Source organism: Theropithecus gelada, chromosome 6 (assembly GCF_003255815.1).
Source record: "Theropithecus gelada isolate Dixy chromosome 6, Tgel_1.0, whole genome shotgun sequence".
NCBI classification, from domain to species: Eukaryota; Metazoa; Chordata; class Mammalia; order Primates; family Cercopithecidae; genus Theropithecus; species Theropithecus gelada.
Window position 1 is genome coordinate 92,180,787 of NC_037673.1, and position 19,992 is coordinate 92,200,778.

At 39.9% G+C, this 19,992-nt stretch overlaps 1 protein-coding gene across 25 annotated transcripts in view; it reads left to right on the forward strand.

Annotated features, from left to right (window-relative positions):
- The window catches only part of CAST (calpastatin), a 112,785-nt gene that overhangs the window by 67,665 nt on the left and 25,128 nt on the right, over positions 1-19,992 (forward strand). For 16 of the 25 annotated variants that reach the window (XM_025388875.1, XM_025388867.1, XM_025388868.1 and 13 more), the window contains 12 exons: positions 304-417; positions 1,477-1,557; positions 5,479-5,547; positions 7,114-7,209; positions 9,786-9,866; positions 10,496-10,534; positions 11,047-11,139; positions 11,274-11,360; positions 12,442-12,543; positions 15,980-16,063; positions 16,982-17,029; positions 18,321-18,416. In XM_025388875.1, coding sequence (XP_025244660.1) covers positions 304-417; positions 1,477-1,557; positions 5,479-5,547; positions 7,114-7,209; positions 9,786-9,866; positions 10,496-10,534; positions 11,047-11,139; positions 11,274-11,360; positions 12,442-12,543; positions 15,980-16,063; positions 16,982-17,029; positions 18,321-18,416 — 990 coding nt within the window. The remainder of the gene's footprint in view (positions 1-303; positions 418-1,476; positions 1,558-5,478; positions 5,548-7,113; positions 7,210-9,785; positions 9,867-10,495; positions 10,535-11,046; positions 11,140-11,273; positions 11,361-12,441; positions 12,544-15,979; positions 16,064-16,981; positions 17,030-18,320; positions 18,417-19,992) is intronic. The other 9 variants (XM_025388889.1, XM_025388880.1, XM_025388878.1 and 6 more) reach the window with 2 other exon arrangements.

Consider the following 19,992-nt stretch of genomic DNA (forward strand, 5'->3'; position numbering starts at 1 on the left):
GAATAGTTGGATATTAGTTTCTTCAGCTAAAATGGTGCCATCATGTGGCAATAGCAGTGTTTACAATTTGTGTGATTCTTGCTGAATTTTGGGGGAAGGATTTGCACTATTTCAGATTTTGTACCTAAAGTGAAATTGTCACATGTACATCACACTAATTCAAATTCACATGCTTTAGAACCACAGACAGCACAACTGTTATGAACAATTTTTATTCTATAAAGTATCAGTATTATGTTTAAGACTACCATCTTGTTAACGATGTCTTTATATGTGTGTGGGCACCTGTGTATGTACTTTCAGCAAAAAAGCCTACCCAAGCAGGCATCAGATACAGGAAGTAAGGATGCTCACAATAAAAAAGCAGTTTCCAGATCAGCTGAACAGCAGCCATCAGAGAAATCAACAGAACCAAAGGTAAATGAAGCAGATTGATAGGAAAACCTTAACATCAACTGGGTAATAAGATGCGGTTCCCCTGTTAACACTGAGGTGTGTAGTTAAATCTGTGGGGCTGTGCTGAATATATTTTGTATTGTAGTGATTTGGTATTATTATTTTGTTGGTTTTTCAAATAGACTTATAGAAACTTGGATGTATGGATGGCCTGAGAAGGTCTTCAGATTGGCCTGAGGGATGCTCTCTCCATCCTTCTCCCACTGCCCAGCAATAACCAGCTGTGACTGCAGGGCAGCAGGCTCTGCTGTCTCCCAGACAGGCAGCTTTGGATTGAGGCTGCCTCCCGGACCCCCCCACACCTGGACTGGGGAACATATGTGCCCTGAATTATCTGGTTCTTTAAATGGAAATCCTAAAGCATTTTTAGGGTCGTGTTGTAGAAGAGTTGAACTTACAGAGCCAAAAATTAGAAATTGCTTCCATAATTATGTGGTTAATAGCAGCCAGCTTTTAGAAGAATTAACATCTACAAGAAATACTTTTTCATGGAGAGCACTTGGAAGATAATAACGGGGCTTGCTTCACAATATATTTTATATCAGAGATCATAGATTTGTGATCTACCACTTAAAAGGCACATGTGTATTTTGTTTGGCTTACAATGTTGTTAAAAAATTATTTTTAATTAATTGCCAGCAATCAAAGTCAGGGTATTTCACATAACATCCCAAATTGTAACTTCTCTTGAAAAATCGGACTGTCTAGCAACAGTGAGCTCACATTGGCAACGATTGACTACAGCCATTACACCAGGTATGTGTACTCCAGTTTACCACAGTCACTACCTAGCCTGATTGACCTACTCATGTTACCTGCATGAACGTTTTAGGCTCTTGAGTTCAGCTTTACGTGGTGCCTAGCACTGCACCATGTACAATAGAAGTGAGTAAACATTGCCTTATCATGGTGTCCATGTGGGTGAACTGGCAGATGTTAGTGACATTTGAAACTCATAATCTTGATAATAACCATACAGAGATACTTAGCTCTGTCAACCTTTTATCCTCACTGCCTTAGACTAAACCACAAGACACGGTTTCTGCTGGTGGAGAGAGTGTTGCTGGTGTCGCTGCAACATCTGGCAAGCCGGGTGACAAGGTGAGCACACACAAGCAGATGGCAACGTGGGCCTCTGTGCTTCTCAAGTTTCTAAGAAACGTATGCTCAAGTAACCTATCATTTGGCAAAATGAACATTGTTTATATATAAAATTTTATGAAGAGCATGCATTTAAGGGATAGAGAGTGAACAAGATACCAAGAATAATTTTTAAATTTATATATTCAATAAATGCTTACTGAGTACATGCCATATATAAGGTACTGATATCAATACCAAGTACATTAAAATGTGAGTTGACTCAGACTCTGCATTCCAAATTTATAGGTATGAAATAAAGCAAATAAAATTTCCATGAGCATTTGAATAGACTTTTTCAGCTTTCAATGTTGATGTCAGCTGTCTTGATGCTAGTGTATCACAAGCATGACATCAACGTGAATGGATATGAGAAGTTTCCAAAGGAAATATTTCAAGCCCTCTCAGGATGAAGTAGATGTGTTGAGCTGGGTGATTGTGGGCATAGCTTTCTTAGATTTTTTGAAGAGCTGCTTCCGATCCCTGCCCAGGAATATAAGATGAGAAGTTATCTACGTTTTCTACCCATAGCAATATAGAACTAGTAATCAGTTTGGAGAGCATGTAATCAATCTGAAGCCACAAGTAATCAAGTGAAGGAAGAATGAGAAGATGGGAATGAAAAATTTAAAACTAATATAGTTTTATCTATACTTTTGCTTCTGTAAATGGGACAGATATCCTGCTACAGGTTAAATGGTAAAGAAAGTCATAGGGTAAATGATTTTTAGGGTAAAAATATGGCACATCTCCCTGAAACATCATTTTTTCCCCTGGGATTTTGGGAGAAAAGGCACATTATTTTATCCAAATTAATACAGGTCTCCTATGGAGCAAAGGCAACATTTACAAAAACTTTTAAATGAAAATATCAAACTTAAAATTGTTTTTTTCTTGCAATAGATCACTTGTATACTACCTTGAGACTCATAGCCTCACCCCAGGAAGACACAGCACGCTCTTGTGCCAATGAGGAATGCTTAGATGAAATCATTTGAAAATGGATACATTTCAGGCAGAAGATTAGATACGTTAAAATAGATTTTTAAATGTTATCAATGTTTTCAGTTTGAAAATGGATAGATTTAAGGCAGAGCGTTAGGCCCGCTAAAATAGATTTTTAAATGTAATCAAAATTTTCAGTTTTGAGCTAGATATAAATTAACCAGTGTTATAAGTGAAAACTAAACAATAAAATTAAGAGAGGCTTATGTGGAATTCTGTGCATTGACTTGTGCTGGAACTTGAGGCAATTCATTTTACTTTACGTTGCCTCTGATTCTTCTCCCATTAAATAGGATTTAATGACTTGCCTTCTTATTATAGTACATAGCATGTTTAAAGTACCATAAGGCAGGCAGATCACCTGAGGTTGGGAGCTCAAGACCAGCCTGACCAACATGGAGAAACCCCGTCTCTACTAAAAATACAAAATTAGCCAGGTGTGGTGGCGCAGGCCTGTAATCCCAGCTACTTGGGAAGCTGAGGCAGGAGAATTGCTTGAACCCGGGAAGCAGAGGTTGTGGTGAGCCAAGATTGCACCATTGCACTCCAGCCTAGCCAACAAGAACAAAACACTATCTCAAAAAAATAAAATAACTAAATAAAGTACCATAGTTGGTTCTGCAGGATGCATTAGCTGTAGGCTGGCCTGTCTAGAGGTTGGGGAAAAGACAATATACCTGGGACTGTATTTCAATCAGATTAAGAAAGGCCCCCACAGGGTGTTATTTGGTGGGGAATGAAGGGATTCTATCTAATTCAGGGAATCCACAAGGGCTTTGAGAGAGTAGATCCAAGTTCAGTTAGGCATGGAAGGATAGCTGGGATTGCAGGCTTGCAAATGCATCAAGGTGTTGAAAAGTGTAAGATGTGTTCTGGTCACAAAGTACATTCCAACGTGGGTGAAGCACAGAGGAAGTGAGTGGTGGGGCTGTAAGACCAGAAAGACAGGTTGAGCACTGCAGTGGAGAATGCTAAGGTGAGTTTGTACATGTAGTGATTCAGCTGACAGCAGGTAGCCATTGAGAACCCGAGAGAACAGATGGGGTTATGCAATTGAATCCGAGCTGCAGAAGGATTAAGGGACTGCAGTAGGTGGATAGCATAGAGATAGGAAGATGGAAGGTTGGTCAGGGACTGTTTCAGTAGTCCTGATGAGTCATATTTTAGCCTAAATTACAGCTGTGATAGAATAAGAAAGTGGGGAGTTATCCAAGACGAATTGCAGAGCAAAAATCTTCAGGTTTTAGGAAATGATTGACTAAAGTGGGCAAAGACAAAGTAAAATCTAAGATAACCTGGTGCTTCTGAGTCTGATTGCACGAGGTTGGTAGCCACACGGTAAGGGAAAGGAGGCCCCTAGGAGCTCTTTGTCAGGTTTGTGCAAGTGCAGAGTTGGCACCTGAGAATGAGTGCCTTTGTGAGCTGGGCACCTTGCAGTCCAGTCCCTAAGTTCCCTGGGTACCATTGACAAGAGTACAGATGTCAGAGGATTTGAGGAGGAAAGGGATGTATCTGATTTTGGACAGGCTGAATTTAAGTGTTTGAAATGTCCAAAGAAATCTGTGTAGCAAGACAATTAAAATACTGTTTTCTAATAGAAAAGAATGAAATAGGAGGAAAGGGAGAGGAAGAGAAAGAGTGGATGGAATAGACAGATAGTGGGGAGAGAAGGAGGGGAAGAGAGACATTGAGAAGGAAGAGGAAGGTGCGGGAGAGAACATGAGTGAATATCTGCATGAGGTAGTGGCTGAATCATGGAAGTGGTTTCAATTATCCAGACTCAGGCTCACACCCTAGTGGCCCCCACAGTGTTTCTAGCATTGCAATCGTAACCGTCACTTATTTAGCACTTACAATTACATAGCAAGTACTTACATAGTGGCGAGCATGTGCCAAACAATAGTTTTCATACTTCGTATAGATTCACTTATCTAATATCTCCAAGGAGAAGTGACTTGCTAAAGCCTCAGGCAGCCATGCGTGTCTCAACTGTCATGCAAACCTTGCCAGTCAGAGCCTGTGCTCTTCCTGTGCTTTGTTGCCTGAATTTGGATACCTTCAAATGGGATATGGTCCCCTTTTATCTTAAACCCAACAACTTCACCCATTTAGTTTCTGCCAGTCCCTGAAAGCATTTGCCCCTGGCCATAGAGAATGATTTTGGATAAGACCACCAGCACAGGGCAGAAATGTGCAGAGTGTTTACAGTGGGGACCAAAGTAAAAGAGATGCCAGAGGTAATGGAGAACAAAGGGCATAGATACCACAGTAGGATCAGAATGGTGCTGAAAGGTGGCAGCTGGGAGGGAGAGATGCTCCAAGGGTCACATTTCAGAGATTATATCTGGATAAAAGCATGGAAACTGCAGATGGAAAAGTTATTTGCAATCTTTGATAGAGCACTGGAAGCAATGATGAGCGATAAACTCGTTTTAAGGAAAGAGAAGGTAATGAGATGCCGAAGTGAGAAATATGGAGGTCTTGATGTGTGGGGGCGAAGACCCAGAGAGGAAAGCCAAAAGTGGCAGCCTACAGCAAGAATTCATGGATGTTGCAAAGACTGGCTGTGGGTCCTGGAGAAGAACAGCGAAGAAAGAAACAGTCTTGGATTCAAATCTGCATTCTGTCCCTTACTGTGTAACCTGAGGAAAGTGTCCTAATCTGAGCTTTGCTTTGCCCATCACTAAATGAGACTAATAGAATTGAAGCCCTTCTGAAAAAGGATATAAAACATACAAGCACAGTGTCTGCTGTAGAGCAGATGTTCGGTGTATGATCAATGCTATTAATATAATGAATTTATTTTAAAATTTGTAATAGTATTGAGTTTTATTAAGGTATGTAAGAAGGAGTTTTTAATTTCTCAATTCTCACCAGAAAAAAGAAAAGAAATCGTTAACCCCAGCTCTGCCAGTTGAATCTAAACCGGAGAAACCATCGGGAAAGGTACGAAGACAGCAGTGTCCTTCTACATGAGATAGTTACTCATATGCTCTCCATTTAACAAATCTGATTTCTTGTGGGCAAATAATATGAGGGGGTAATTTAAAGGATCATTTTAATGAATTATTGTTTCAAGCTGATATTGAAAGTGTGGGTTGGAAGTACGGTTTTCACACTCATATTTGTAATACTTGATATTATAATCCTTTAAAAAAAAAAAAACCTCCAGTTTCATCTCATGCAGTTTACATTCCAGTTTCTCTCCTACAAATACACTTTATTTAACCAGAGATATTACTAAAGAAGTCAGGTACTTCTTTACTCTGAAATTCCTAAAAGAATCAGTCTAAACCTTCAAATCGTATTCCACATATCCATGATCAGGAGAGTCCTAAAATTGTCAGGGGAATATGGTAGTTGAAAAAAAAAAAGACAATTTAAATAATTATTTTTCATCTAAATCAAATAATACAAGGTCCTTTCCTAGACTGTTGTTTTCTCCTTTCAATGCAGGTTATTGTTCATAACGAATCATCCTTAACATAAAAAATAGAGGCACTCTTATTTATTATTGTATTAGTCCGTTTTGACACTATTATAAATAACTGGGTAATTATAAAGAAAAGAGGTTTAATTGACTCAATAGTTCTGTGTGGCTGCGGAGGCCTCAGGAAGCTTACAGTCATGCTGGAAGGGGAAGCAGGCACCTTCTTCACAAGGCAGCAGGAGAGAGAGCGTGTGAAGGAGGAACTGTCAAACACTTATAAAAGCATCAGATCTCATTAGAACTCACTCACTATCATCAGAACAGCATGAAAATCACCCCATGATCCAGTCACCTCCTTTCCTCGACACATGGAGATTATAGGTTCCTCCCTCGACACATGGGGATTACAATTCGAGATGAGACTTGGGTGGAGACACGAGTTAAACCACATCAATTATACTGATTTAAGCCCATATTGACAGAGTAAACTTGTGAGTTCTTGTAAGTTTAATGTCTCAGGTAATTTCTGTTTTGTAAACCTCTTCAGGCAAGCAAGTGAACAACAACAACAACAAAAACGTGAATGAAATAATAGAGTGATTTCACTCATGAAATAGATTATATTTGGAAGAGGTACCATATAGAGATTTTTAGGGGCTCTTTCTTTGAAACTCTGTAAAAGTACTGATAAGCAATAAATACCAAGCGTTTCCCTTACCACTTAGAGCAACATGGTTATAACTCCCTGTATTTTGTTTTGCTTTTCCTTTTTTAACTATCAGTGCATTGGACTGGCAGCTTTAATGAACTTATACATTTGTTCATGTATGTAATGCCCGTAGACTTGTTGAAACTGTGCTTCTTGCCTGAATGTGGCTTTTTATCTTTCCCACCCAGAATTTGTACTTTGAGACTTAAATAGTAAAGTCTGTTAGAGACCAGATTTTAACTATTTTGGGGAACGAGTTGAAGAACTTTTGGTGTTTGGTGGTTTTTCTACACAGAATGGCTTTTTTGTAGTTAAACTAAAAGTGAAATATGTGTAACAAATAACATTTAAATATCTGTTCTTCCTTTTCCAGTCAGGCATGGATGCTGCTTTGGATGACTTAATAGATACTTTAGGAGGACCTGAAGAAACCGAAGAAAATACAACGTATACTGGACCAGAAGTTTCAGTATGTGATCTTGATATCTATAAAAATTCATACTCAGTAGGTAGGAGAGCAAAGAAGGCCATGGTCATGAAATACAAAATAATACCTAGTGAGGCCGGCGCGGTGGCTCACACCTGTAATCCCAGCACTTTGGGAGACTGAGGCAGGCAGATTACTTGAGGTCAGGCATTCAAGACCAACTTGGCCAACATGGTGAAACCCTGTCCCGGCCGGGCGCGGTGGCTCAAGCCTGTAATCCCAGCACTTTGGGAGGCCGAGGCGGGCGGATCACGAGGTCAGGAGATCGAGACCATCCTGGCTAACATGGTGAAACCCCGTCTCTACTAAAAATACAAAAAACTAGCCGGGCGTGGTGGCGGGCGCCTGTAGTCCCAGCTACTCGGAGGCTGAGGCAGGAGAATGGCCTGAACCTGGGAGGCGGAGCTTGCAGTGAGCCGAGATCGTGCCACTGCACTCCAGCCTGGGTGACACAGCGCGAGACTCCGTCTCAAAAAAAAAAAAAAAAAACTAGCCGGGCGTGGTGGCGGGCGCCTGTAGTCCCAGCTACTCGGAGGCTGAGGCAGGAGAATGGCCTGAACCTGGGAGGCGGAGCTTGCAGTGAGCCGAGATCGCGCCACTGCACTCCAGCCTGGGTGACACAGCGCGAGACTCCGTCTCAAAAAAAAAAAAAAAAAAAAAAAAAAAGAAACCCTGTCCCTACTAAAAATACAAAAATTAGCTGGGCATGGTAGTACACGCCTGTAATCCCAGCTATTTGGGAAGCTGAGGCAGGAGAGAATCACTTGAACCCAGGAGGCAGAGGTTGCAGCGAGCTGAAATCGCACCACTGTACTCCAGTTTGGGTGACAGAGAGAGACTCCATCTCAAAAAAAAAAAAGAATGTCTAGTGTTCTGTCATTTGCGTAGAAACAGGATGATGTCAGTATCAAGACAGCAACTAGAAATTAGTGTTGGGGATGGAAATGGTTTGTCTTTTCACAGCTGCATTATAACATTGAGTTAGCAAACATTTGTTGTTGTGCTAAGATTGACACTGGGACACGGTCCACTGGGTCACACACTTATTTTCCATCCTCAACATTTAAGTATAATGGACTAGAACTTGTTTTGATTTCTCAATATTTTCCACCCTCAGCTTATCCCTATTCCTAAAATTGTATTTTCCTTGGTATTATAAGAAAGACATGCTGGCCAGGCATGGTGGCTCACACCTGTAATCCCAGCACTTTGGGAGGCCAAGGCAGGCAAATCACCTGAAGTCAGGAGTTCGAGACCAGCCTGACCAACATGGTGAAACCCCGTCTCTACTAAAAATACAAAAAAAAATTAGCTAGGCATGTTGTTGCATGGCTGTAATCCCAGCTACTCAGGAGGCTGAGGCAGGAGAACTGCTTGAACCCGGGAGGTGGGGGTTGCAGTGAGCTGGGATCGTGCCATTGCACTCCAGCCTAGGCAACAAGAAGGAGACTCCATCTCAAAAGAAGAAAGAAAAAAAAGCCATAGACTAGACAAAAATATTTGCAACAGACATAACAAAGGATTTGTTTCTAGAAATTATAAAGAATAAAAAACAGAAAAAGACAACCCAATAGAAGATTGAGAGAAAACTTGACTGACCAATAAGCAAGTAAAATGAAACTCTCCTTAGTAATTAGGAGAATGATATTAAAACACAGAAGAAACACTGCTTTGCATTTATCCGATTAGCAAAAGCGTGAAAGTCTGACAATTCCTATAGTCTTCCTATAGTTGGTGGGTGTTCATGATGAACATTCCCTTCAACCAGGAAGTCCACTTCTAGAGAGATTCCCAGGAGGGGGCCTTGCCCATGTGTGCAAGGAGTTATAAGAACTGGTGAAATGTTTGGAAACAATTTTGTTCAATAGAGGACAGGATAATAAAATTCAGTGCTTTATAGTGGTTAAAATGGATTATTCATGTATCAGCATGGATACATTACAAAAACATAATTTTGAATAAAAAATGCAGAATGATATGTAGAATATGATACCATTTATGTAACACTGGAAAATAAGCAAAGTAATGCTGGACATTGTTTATGGATACCTACATATGTAAAAAGTGTTCTATAATAACTTTAAATTGATATGCTAAAGTTAGGAATGGTGGCTGTTTCTGATTAACAGGGAAAGGGAATTCGGTTTGAGAATGCTAAACAGGAGACATCCACTCTATGATTTTGTTTTCTTAGAAATGACAAAGCTAATAGAGTTGGGTATTGGGTTATACAGAAACTCATTATCTTATTAACTGTTCTTTTATATTGGTTATAAACCTTAGATAATGAAAACATTTGAAAACAAAATGTATTTAGAAGTCAACTTTAGTATTTTGAATATTTCCTAGCATTACATATGAGTTAAGCCAATTAAATATGGGTATTTATGTAAACTTAGAAATGTAGTTGTATAAATTGTTGGCTTCTTAATGATTTATCATTCATCTCAGTACTTCCATAAATTAATAATGGAATCATGCTTTAGTTTCAGAATATGCATATAGCATTCTCAGCTAATTAATTATATAATATCCCTATGTGTATGATTTTGTTCCAGGATCCAATGAGTTCCACCTACATAGAGAAATTGGGTGAAAGAGAAGTCACAATTCCTCCAAAATACAGGGAACTATTGGCTGTAAGTTAAATAATCATTTACTTTTATTTCACTGTTTCCTCTTTAGAATATAATTTCATGTCATTATTTTTACAATGTTTAAAAGTTAGAAAACATAATGGTGCATGTGAAATTGTCATTACTCTGAAGCTCACTGCATTGGTTGGATAGGGCTGCTGTAAGAAAGTACCACAGATCAGGGGCATAAACAAGAGATTGATTGTCTCACAGTTCTGGAGGCTGGAAGTCTAGAATCAAGGTGTCAGCAGGGCTGGTTCCTGCTGAGGCTGTGAGGGAAAGGTATCTTTGAAGCCTATTCTTGGCTTATAGATGGCCGTCTTCTCCCCACGTCTCTTCACACCATCTTCCTTCTGTGCTTCTATGCATATCTCTGGGTCCAAATTTCCCCGTTTTGTAAGGACACGCATCATATTGGAGTAGGGCCCACCCTAATGACCTCACCTTTACTTGATTACTTCTATAAGGAACCTATGTCAAAATCAGGTCTCGTTTTGAGGTACTGGGGTTAAGACTTCAACATATAGATCTGGGGTGGGAGGCACAGTTCAACCCACAATGGGCCATACATTTTGCCCATCTTAAGGATTAATTCTGCCTTCTCAACATCATCAAATTAATATTTGTTTCAGAAAACGGAAGGGATCACAGGGCCTCTTCCAGACTCTTTGGTGAGTTTACATACATGTCTTCTGATCTAAATTAATATGTTTTATATTTTTGGTTGGGGGAACAAGGCTATCAATTCTATATTTGAGGATTATGATTTAACTCATCTCCAAATCAAATGGAGTTTCTGTGTGTTCAGAGAAAAGGCTTGGTGTGAGGGTTGTTTCAGTGCTCCTGAGTCCCATAAGTAGGGTTTCTGAGGGGAAGGAGAATGAAGGCAAGAAAGTATTAGGATAAACTGCATGTTCATAATAATAGAATGAGAATATTCTAACATGTAACTCCTTTAGAAACGGGGAAGTGGAAAATAATACTTAGTGAGGATTCACTAAACCTACTTAGTGAGTAGCCGCTCGCTTCAAAACATACACTTTGATCTAAGTTGTTTTATTAACACATCTCATTTGGTTGCAAAGGAATTAGAAAAATGCATTCTTCATTTGCTAGCTTTATTATCCATTCTTCCACTTCAGCGGTTCCCATAAGTTACCCATCACTGTGCCTGTTTCTTTAGAAACCCATGGGGCCAGATGATGCTATAGATGCCTTGTCATCTGACTTCACCTGTGGGTCGCCTACAGCTGCTGGAAAGAAAACTGAAAAAGAGGTATTGTTTTTAGTGTTGTTAAGGGAAACTTGTTAGGAACTATTTTGAACTTTAAAAGAATAACTTTTTAGTTCAGGCTATTCCAGTTAAAGTTTCCTCATCTGTAAATCTCATCTTTAGTATTTTATTTTCAGGAATCTACAGAAGTTTTAAAAGCTCAATCAGCAGGGACAGTCAGAAGTGCTGCTCCACCCCAGGAGAAGAAAAGAAAGGTGGAGAAGGTATAATCACAGTCTACCTGACAGCAGTTGCTTTCCAGAGCCTGATCTAGCTCATTCAGGAAGCTGCCAGTAGCGCATTACCCATGAGGAGAAGCCATGATTTTTTCCCTCTCAGGTCTATCCGGAATAGGGAAGCCAATGAGGGTTATATTAATCATCTCCAGGCAAGCCTTGTGTGTTTCTGTAACTGCCTGGGAATGATTTTAGCACAGTTGTCTTGGTTGTCACCTAAGACCATCTCACCATTATGATACACAGAAGGGCAGAAACCAGAGAAATTGCACTCTTGGAACATAAAACCTTCAAGTTTGATTTTCTAAAGGACTTTGAGCACTGAGGATCACTAAAGGGACACCATGTCGCTGGTACTGCCCCCGACTCTCAGCTGTATTTCACTATGACGTAATTCTCACAAATCGCAAAGGCAATCCTGCAGCTCTGTGCTGGCTGGGAACACATGTCTCCTCTGCAAACAGTCAAGATAATGCTCAGGAACAGTTTCTATCAGAGCTGCTTGTGCCTCTCCCCTCCTGGAGTGGACAGTTTATTTTTATCTGGCAGGCTGGGGAACAGTGGTGAGCACCACACCCCTGAGAGTGGGAGTTCCTCCAACGATCAGCCATTGTGCCTTCAGAGAAGAAGGCAGCGGGGGCCACTTCAAGCTTCCCTGCTTTCAGCTTAGCAGGTTTGCTAAAGGTTATCAGAAGCCTTTTTAGAGACAGTTTTAGAAAAAGAAAAACAGGGTGGTAACAGTTTACTGCTTGCTTCTTTTTTGTGGTTGTTAAGAGTATTTTATAATAATATTACTATAGCTTTATGTCTAGCTTACCAAATAAGGGGTGAAGTGTGCCCCAGAGAACGCTGTTACTATAGAAACGTGTCTTAGCCCCAATTTCCACTCATTGGTAAGTTCTTTTTCCTTTCTCTCTTTTGCAGGGTTTCAAATAAACTTGCCTTTCTAGAGCACTTCCCCAATCCACGTTCAGTTTATAATCTAAAATGTATTTCACAAAGAAGTAAATGGATTGTTCAGGCTCCAGAGATGTCTTTTTTCATGCACAGAATTTTTTACTTTTAACAGGATACAATGAGCGATCAAGCACTGGAGGCTCTGTCGGCTTCACTGGGCACCCGGCAAGCAGAACCTGAGCTCGACCTCAGCTCGATTAAGGAAGTCGATGAGGTACTGACCTTAGAGTTGATTTACAAAGCGTGTTCGTCTGCACATTACAAAACTGAATGCATTCTGCATGTTTAGAATTCTTGCACAACTTTTGCTGGAGAGTAAAAGTGAACATTCTTCATTGTGCCTTATTTATTGCTGAGTTGTTAGCAACTAAGAGGGATAGTTAAGTGATTGCTTGTGAAACAGCTAGAATTTTAACATTTGAAATGAGCATGAATCTCCCTTGCTAGAGCTTCAATGACACCTGACTAAACAAGATAACAAGGAGGCAATGCCTGGCAGGAAATAGTGAAGTTTGGCAATTGGAAATTTGTATTTTCAGAAGGGTTCTGGGTGCTTCTCTTTATAAGAGAGGGAGATGTCTATACAAGGAGTGGGAAGATCCTTCATTTATCACTATGGGGAAAGATGTTGAAAATTTTGTCTCAAATTAAAATCAAGCAACGATTACTCCGTAACTAGAGCTCCTGCATATTTAGAGAATAATGCTGATAAGTGTTTATCCCACCACACTCCAAGATCTTAACAAGCCTCTGAACCAAAACAAGCTTATATCTGGTGTAGGAAAGTTTTAATATTAAATTATAATTTTTGTAGAATTTTTCAACTTGGTCCTTTTGGGGGAAAGAGGAAGGAAAAGAGAGAGTTGCCCGTTCCTGACAAGGCAGTGTTGTGGGGAGATGGAAAGGCAGCCTGGGATCCACAGGAGCTCGCCCTGCCTCCATCAGCTCAGGCTGGGGGAGCTGGTAGGCACTGCTGTCACAATGCTCCATCTCTGCTGTCACTTCCTGTTCTGAATCATCAGGGAAGGGGAGTCTCCCTGACTACCAGCAACTATCCTTGAGTCTAGGACTACCCTGGCCTAAGATGGGCCAGTTTCTATCTTCGACTTTCTTGGAGGGCTCACCGGCCACAGTGTGGCATGATAAGCTTTGTGATGGTGAACGCAGGGGAGCAAAAGAAGCAGTTCCTATCTTCCAGGACCAAGTAATGTACTGGGAAGAAGGGAAACTTAATTACAACACAGTGTGAGATATACATTACTTAGAGTAGCCGATAGAAGCAGTGTCATCTTGAGGAAAGGGTGGTGTTGGCAGAACCCTGGGGGGAGTCAGGAGGCCAAGCTGAGTTGTGGCTTTACCACCTGAGGGCGACAGGGCCACAAATATATTGCACTTTTGTCTCAGGCTTTTTGCAGACCCTTAAGGAGAGATAATAAATGTGGGAAGGGAGGGTGTAAACATGTTATAAACCCCAGGATCAAAGGAGTCTTAAGAGTGACTAAAAGCAGGTAAGCAGATGTTTAAAAAAAAGTGACATAAAATAAGCATGTGGGTAACTAGTTTGGGAATGCGTATGAATGTATTAAGTTTCCTCTAGAAAACTTCAGAGTAGCAGCAAACTAATATTCCAGCAAAAAGAACTCTTCTTTTCCATTCTTATGACATAATAGTTGTATTATTCTGTTCTCATGCTGCTAATAAAGACATACCGGAGACTGGGTAACGTATAAAGGAAAGAAGTTTAATTGACTCACAGTTCCACATGGCTGGGAAGTCCTCATAATTATGGTGGAAAGTGAATGAGGAGCAAAGTCACGTCTTACATGGTGGAAGGGGGAACTCCCCTTTATAAAACCGTCAGACCTAGTGAGAATTATTCACTATCATGAGAACAGCACAGGAGAGCTCTGCCCCCATGATTCAATTACCTCCCACCGGGTCCCTCCCATGACACGTGGGAATTATGGGAGCTACAATTCAAGATGAGATTTGGGTGGGGACACAGCCAAACCATATCACTAGTTTTCCTTTTTAATCATATACAAAGTACAAATGTTTCTAAAGAGGATCTGTCAGTCCTCCAGATTCTTAACCTGAATTCTTAGTACCAGACTTAGTGGGTCCTTTACATCCTAGATAGTCTGATGTGATGAGAAGGCTCAGGAAGGTCGCTATCAGCCTGTAGGAGTGTCCATTGCCACCCCAGCACACCCCAGCACACCCCAGAATAGAGAGCTGTCTGTGGAAAACCACACAATACTCCAGAGAGGAAACCCATGCCTACTTAGTATTCCTGTCATCTACCATAACATAAAATAAAAGTTTTTTATTCTATAATGATACCCCATTATAAGTCTCCCACATTTTTAGGTGTGGCTGCCTAGTCTAGTGCCATTTCAATTCAGTAGACTCTTTTTTTTTTCGATGCCTACTGTATGCAAACCACAGAGCAGGCATTTCAAGAATATAAAGATCAAAGAGGAAAATAAAAGCTCTGGCTGCATGTGTCATTCTCACTGTCCACAGCCTGAGATTAGTGGGGAGGACCAGCTTAATACAGGTGACCCTGGGTGTTCCTGAAGGCTGCTGTGCCCTGACCTGGGGAGTGCTGCTCCATGATAGGATTTCTCCAGATGCCCAAATCGAGCATGACTGGAAATGTTTAAAAGGAAACCATGACTTCATCCTTTAATGAGAGTTTCTGTAAAACAGTAAAACTAAACGCAAGCATAGAACAGTGCCTGTTCCATTAAAAGTGCTCAATAAGTAGTAATTAATCAACTAACCAATCAGTAAAGAACCACACTCTTAGGCTAAGATGCAGATGGAGGCCGTGGGTTGGGTTGGAATATGCCAAGTGAACCTCCTACCTTGATTTGTAAATTAAATCCACGCCTTGATATAGGTACTCCTTACATATTATGGGACTCACACTACCCACCAGCAGGTTAAATTGCAAGTGCTGTGTCGTAGCAGTCAGTGATCTACTATAGAACTACACTTTTATTGGTAATGCAGCTAGTTGTTCATGGTTTAGTAAGCTAGAGAAGTCCTGGCATTATTGAAGGGAGCCCTTTTAAAAGAGGTAAAACAAGTTATACATGGATCAGCCAAGATTTGTGATGGGCTGCTTCTGCCATTTCTGAACTGGGTTTAATGTGAAAATTAGTCGTATTTCCTCTCCCTTCCTTAGACAGCGGCCTCGTTGAGTAAGACAGATGAAAGCCATTAAAATAATTGCAACTAACTGCTGCACTGTGCTTACTGTCTTCAAAGAATCTTTTTATTTACTTTTCTCTGGTGATCTTCACAAGTTAGTGAGCTAGATAAGGGTTATTAGTAGCCACATTTTACAGCTGAAGAGACTGGACCAAAGAAAGGCTAAGTGGCTTCTCAAGGTCACAGCAGCTGGAAGCAGAACAGGGTAGCTCCCCGGGATCCCTGGCTGGGCTGCTTTTGCTCAGTCACCCACTGCTACCTTTCTCACAGCTGCCCACCATGGTCTTGTGCTTTGTAGTTTACAAAGTTCTTCCATATGCGTTTACCAGATTTGGTCTTCTCTATAACACTCAGGAAGTACACAGAGGAAGTGATATCATCTCATTATGTGCATTATCCAACTACTTTTTTTTCCCCTCCATTTTCATCAGGCAAAAGCTAAAGAAGAAAAACTAGAGAAGTGTGGTGAGGATGATGAAACAATCCCATCTGAGTACAGATTAAAACCAGCCACGGTAAATTTTTAGCCACAGTGCATGACAACAGCATCTTGCCTTTGCATCTTGTTTTATTGCATCTGTACCCTTGACACTGTCAAAGGACATACCTGTCCCCCATTCAGATATTAACTCTGAAAACCCTGAACCTTTTTTTCTCTGCTCCCTACAGTTAGACCCCTTGAGGGATAGTTTGTCCCTGCCTGGCTTCCTAAGTAGTGACCATGTGGTCATTAAAATTCCCACAAATTTAAATGTTTTATTTATTAACAATTCTTACAAAAGATCCTTAAACTTAGAAGGAACAATCTGGGGATAATTTTTTTTTCTTAATGCTATATGGATAAAAGCACCATAGGTCTTCTGAGGGGTAGATATGAATGTACAAGGCTTTACCAGTATGCTAAGTTAAGGTGGTTTTGTTGCTATTGTTTTTGATTATGGTGAGGATGGTAGACTAACTCCTGTCATTACATTTTTGTCATTTACTTTTGAAACCATGCATATAAACACATGTTGGAAAATGGTTACAATTCTAAATTATGAAACCTCGTATCCAAAAAAACTAAACAGTGTTATAGGAATGATATCCACCTCTTCACTCTAGGTTGGAGAACTGGGATTTTTTAAAAGCTTTCATAAACATACATCTTTATTGCCAAAGAATTTTTTTCCTATTACTCTATCCAACAGATGAAAAACATTTTTTAATAACTTAAAGTAAATGTGCATTCTATTTGGTAACATCTTGATTTTTACAGCTCAGCTGCTTTTTAAATACTTTATAAAAAGTAAATTTGAAACACAAACTCATGTGAATTTAAGAAAAAAAATTAGTTGACATCTCATATCCTGGAATTCCCAGAAACAAACTTGATGGGACATGAAAGCAAAATTTTCTATTTCATTTCCAATGAGTTTTAATTTTATTTACAGGATAAAGATGGAAAACCACTATTGCCAGAGCCTGAAGAAAAACCCAAGGTTAGGAAATACATTTTTTTCTGATACTTAAAGAACAATAGACATGTAAAGTATGAATTAAGATAATTTTGACAGTCCGGAGTTCGCTGTGCAGACTTGCAAGCTAACCAAGTGCAGAGGAGATGGTAACACTTGGCTGATACCTGTGGCTCCTTTCCTTATATTTTAAAGATGATCTTATTTTATTGTATTTTTTCATTATATACTTTCTTTTTTTTAATAAAATAAAATAAATTTGCTAAAAAAAAGATGATCTTCCTCAAAAATCATTACTGGACTATAAATTTCTAGTAAAATTTATTACACACTAGAAACTGATGTCAAGAGGGCCCTTAAGTCAGATTAAGCTAGCACTTTTTTTTTTTGATGCCTACTGTATACAAACCACAGTGCAGGCATTTCAAGAATATAAAGATCAAAGAGGAAAAGAAAAGCTCTGGCTGTGTGTGTAACTCTCACCATCCATCCTGATCAAATTCTCTGATGATTCTGTTTTGCCTTAAGTTGGTAGTAACCTGTCACATATAATCAGCAACATTTATTAATCACTTGCTATGTACCTGGCACTGCACCAAATGCTTTTTGGATATTATCTTTGTGAGTCCTCAGTGAATGAGGACGGTACTGTTATTATTCCCATCTTACAGTGAGGAAATTGAGACACAGAGGGCCTATGTAAATAGCCCAAGGTCAAGGTGCTAGAAAATAGCAAGCCAAGCCCAGGACTTAGAACTCAGGCTGTCCAGTCTGAGTCCCAGCGTCTAAATCACATGCCCTTCTATCATGTTACTGTTGTTAGTGACAGTCTCCACATGCCCTAAACTAATACCACTCCCCTGAAAGAACAAGGGGTAGCAGAACTTTCCTGCCAAAATCCCACATAATCATATGAACAGAGTATACGATCCATGTTTTCACTTATTCAGAAGAGAAGTCATGAGGAAATAGGAAAATAATCACATTTTTAAAAATTATACAGATCTTCATTGTAGAGAACAGGCAATTTTATTCAAACAAAATTCTTCTGAAACTAAAATATCAAGGAAACGTTTGACCAAATAAACCATTAATACTTTTGCGGTACTGAGGTGTTTTGTAAGTATTTCTTACTTGTTTCATGAAAATTTTATCTTAACGTTGATAAATGAAAAAATACGCCCTTTATAAATTAGCTTTGGTGTTAAGTATGGCCTCATTGTGTTAATCAGGGAAAATAATTGTTCCATGAAAACTTTTTTTTGCAAAATAAAAAAGAGTCCCCTTGTAATGTACAGAACTTCTTATATTACAGGCTCGGAGTGAATCAGAGCTCATTGATGAACTTTCAGAAGATTTTGACCCGTCTAAATATAAAGAAAAACCATCTAAGCCAACTGAAAAGACAGAAGTACGTTTCTAAACATATAAATCTCTAGTTTTGAGGTTTGTGATCTTTAAAAAAAAAAAAGTGAGACAAACTGTTTTAGCATGAAGCAGTCTATTAGAAAGCCTAATATGCCATCGTTTTTTCCATGTCATTTTTGTCTTCCTTTTTGGATGTGCTTTCTGCCCCAACCTAACCCTGATATTCTTGCAACTGAAGTCCTGCAATGACTCCTTCAGGAAAGCTCTGGAAGCCATGCCTTCCTTCTTGTCCCAGCTTCAGTAACTGACCTGGTTGAGCTGTCATCACCCCTCCCCTCTGGGTTGCAGTGGCCTTTCTGCAGTCTCCTTCATGTCCATCGGACTTATTCTTTCTCAAGCATATCTGTCGTCATGTCTTTCCCATCCCTACAAAAAAAAGTTCCTATTGCCATATTCTTGACCCTGTTTTCTTTCCTACCAAACTGTGTCCCTGTGTCAATAACCTGAACAATAAGTATGTGTGCGTCCCTGGCTTTTCTCACTTGGCTCCTCTGTCTTGATTGACCTTTCTTTCTAATTCTAGATCAGCTAAAGTCTTACTCATCCTTTCAAGCCTCTGCTAAGATATGGCTTTCTTTATCTCCTGCTTTTCCCTCCCTAAACTGTATCCATCCAACCTTTATTAAGCAGAACACAACATGGCAGAGGATCTGTAGGTTCTTTTTTTATATATCACTATTCAAGCCTTTGTGACAAAGAAGAGTTTAGCTGTTTTAGTCCCTCTTTAACGCTAACATTTATGCCAAGTTTAAATGGGTAGTAAGCTCCTTGAACGAAGAGATCATATCCTATTGATGACCATCTGCTGAGCACCTTGCCTGTAGGATAGGCTTCCATAAATGTCTAGATTTAAAACAATTTGTTTAAAGGTTTGCTTCTGTTTTTGTTTTGTTTTGTTTTGTTTTCTTGAGACAGGGTCTCACTCTGTCTCCCAGCTGGGAGTGTAGTGGCACAGTCTTGGCTCACTCCAGCCTCAATCTCCAGGCCCAAGCAATTCTCCAACCTCAGCCTCCTGAGTAGCAGAGACTACAGGTGCATGTCACCATGCCTGGCTGAGTTTTGTATTTTCTGCACAGCTGGGGTTTGGCCATGTTGCCCAGGCTGATTCAAACTCCTGGACTCAAGTGATCCACCCTCCTCGGCCTCCCAAAGGGAGGATTACAGGCATTACACGCATGAGCCACCGCACCCAGCCTTGAAACTTCATTCTTGTGATAAAATAAGATGGGACAGTGGTTCTCAAACCTTAGCATGCATCAGGATCAGCTGGAGAGTTTTTTTAAGCACAGACTGCTAGACTCTACCCCCAAAGTTTCTGACTTAGTACATGGGGTGGGGGTCTAAGAATCCGCATTTCTAGGTGCTCTTATGGTGCTGAGGGTGTTCAGGGATTACACTTCGAGAACTTGTGGTTTATTATTACTACCTTCCATTCCTACATAGCGGTATATAAAGTGCTCTTAGATTTATATAAATACAGTATTTTACATAATGCTATGTTACATAATAGGCATATTTGTTATACACAATGACAACTAAATAATAGAAATAATAGCAAT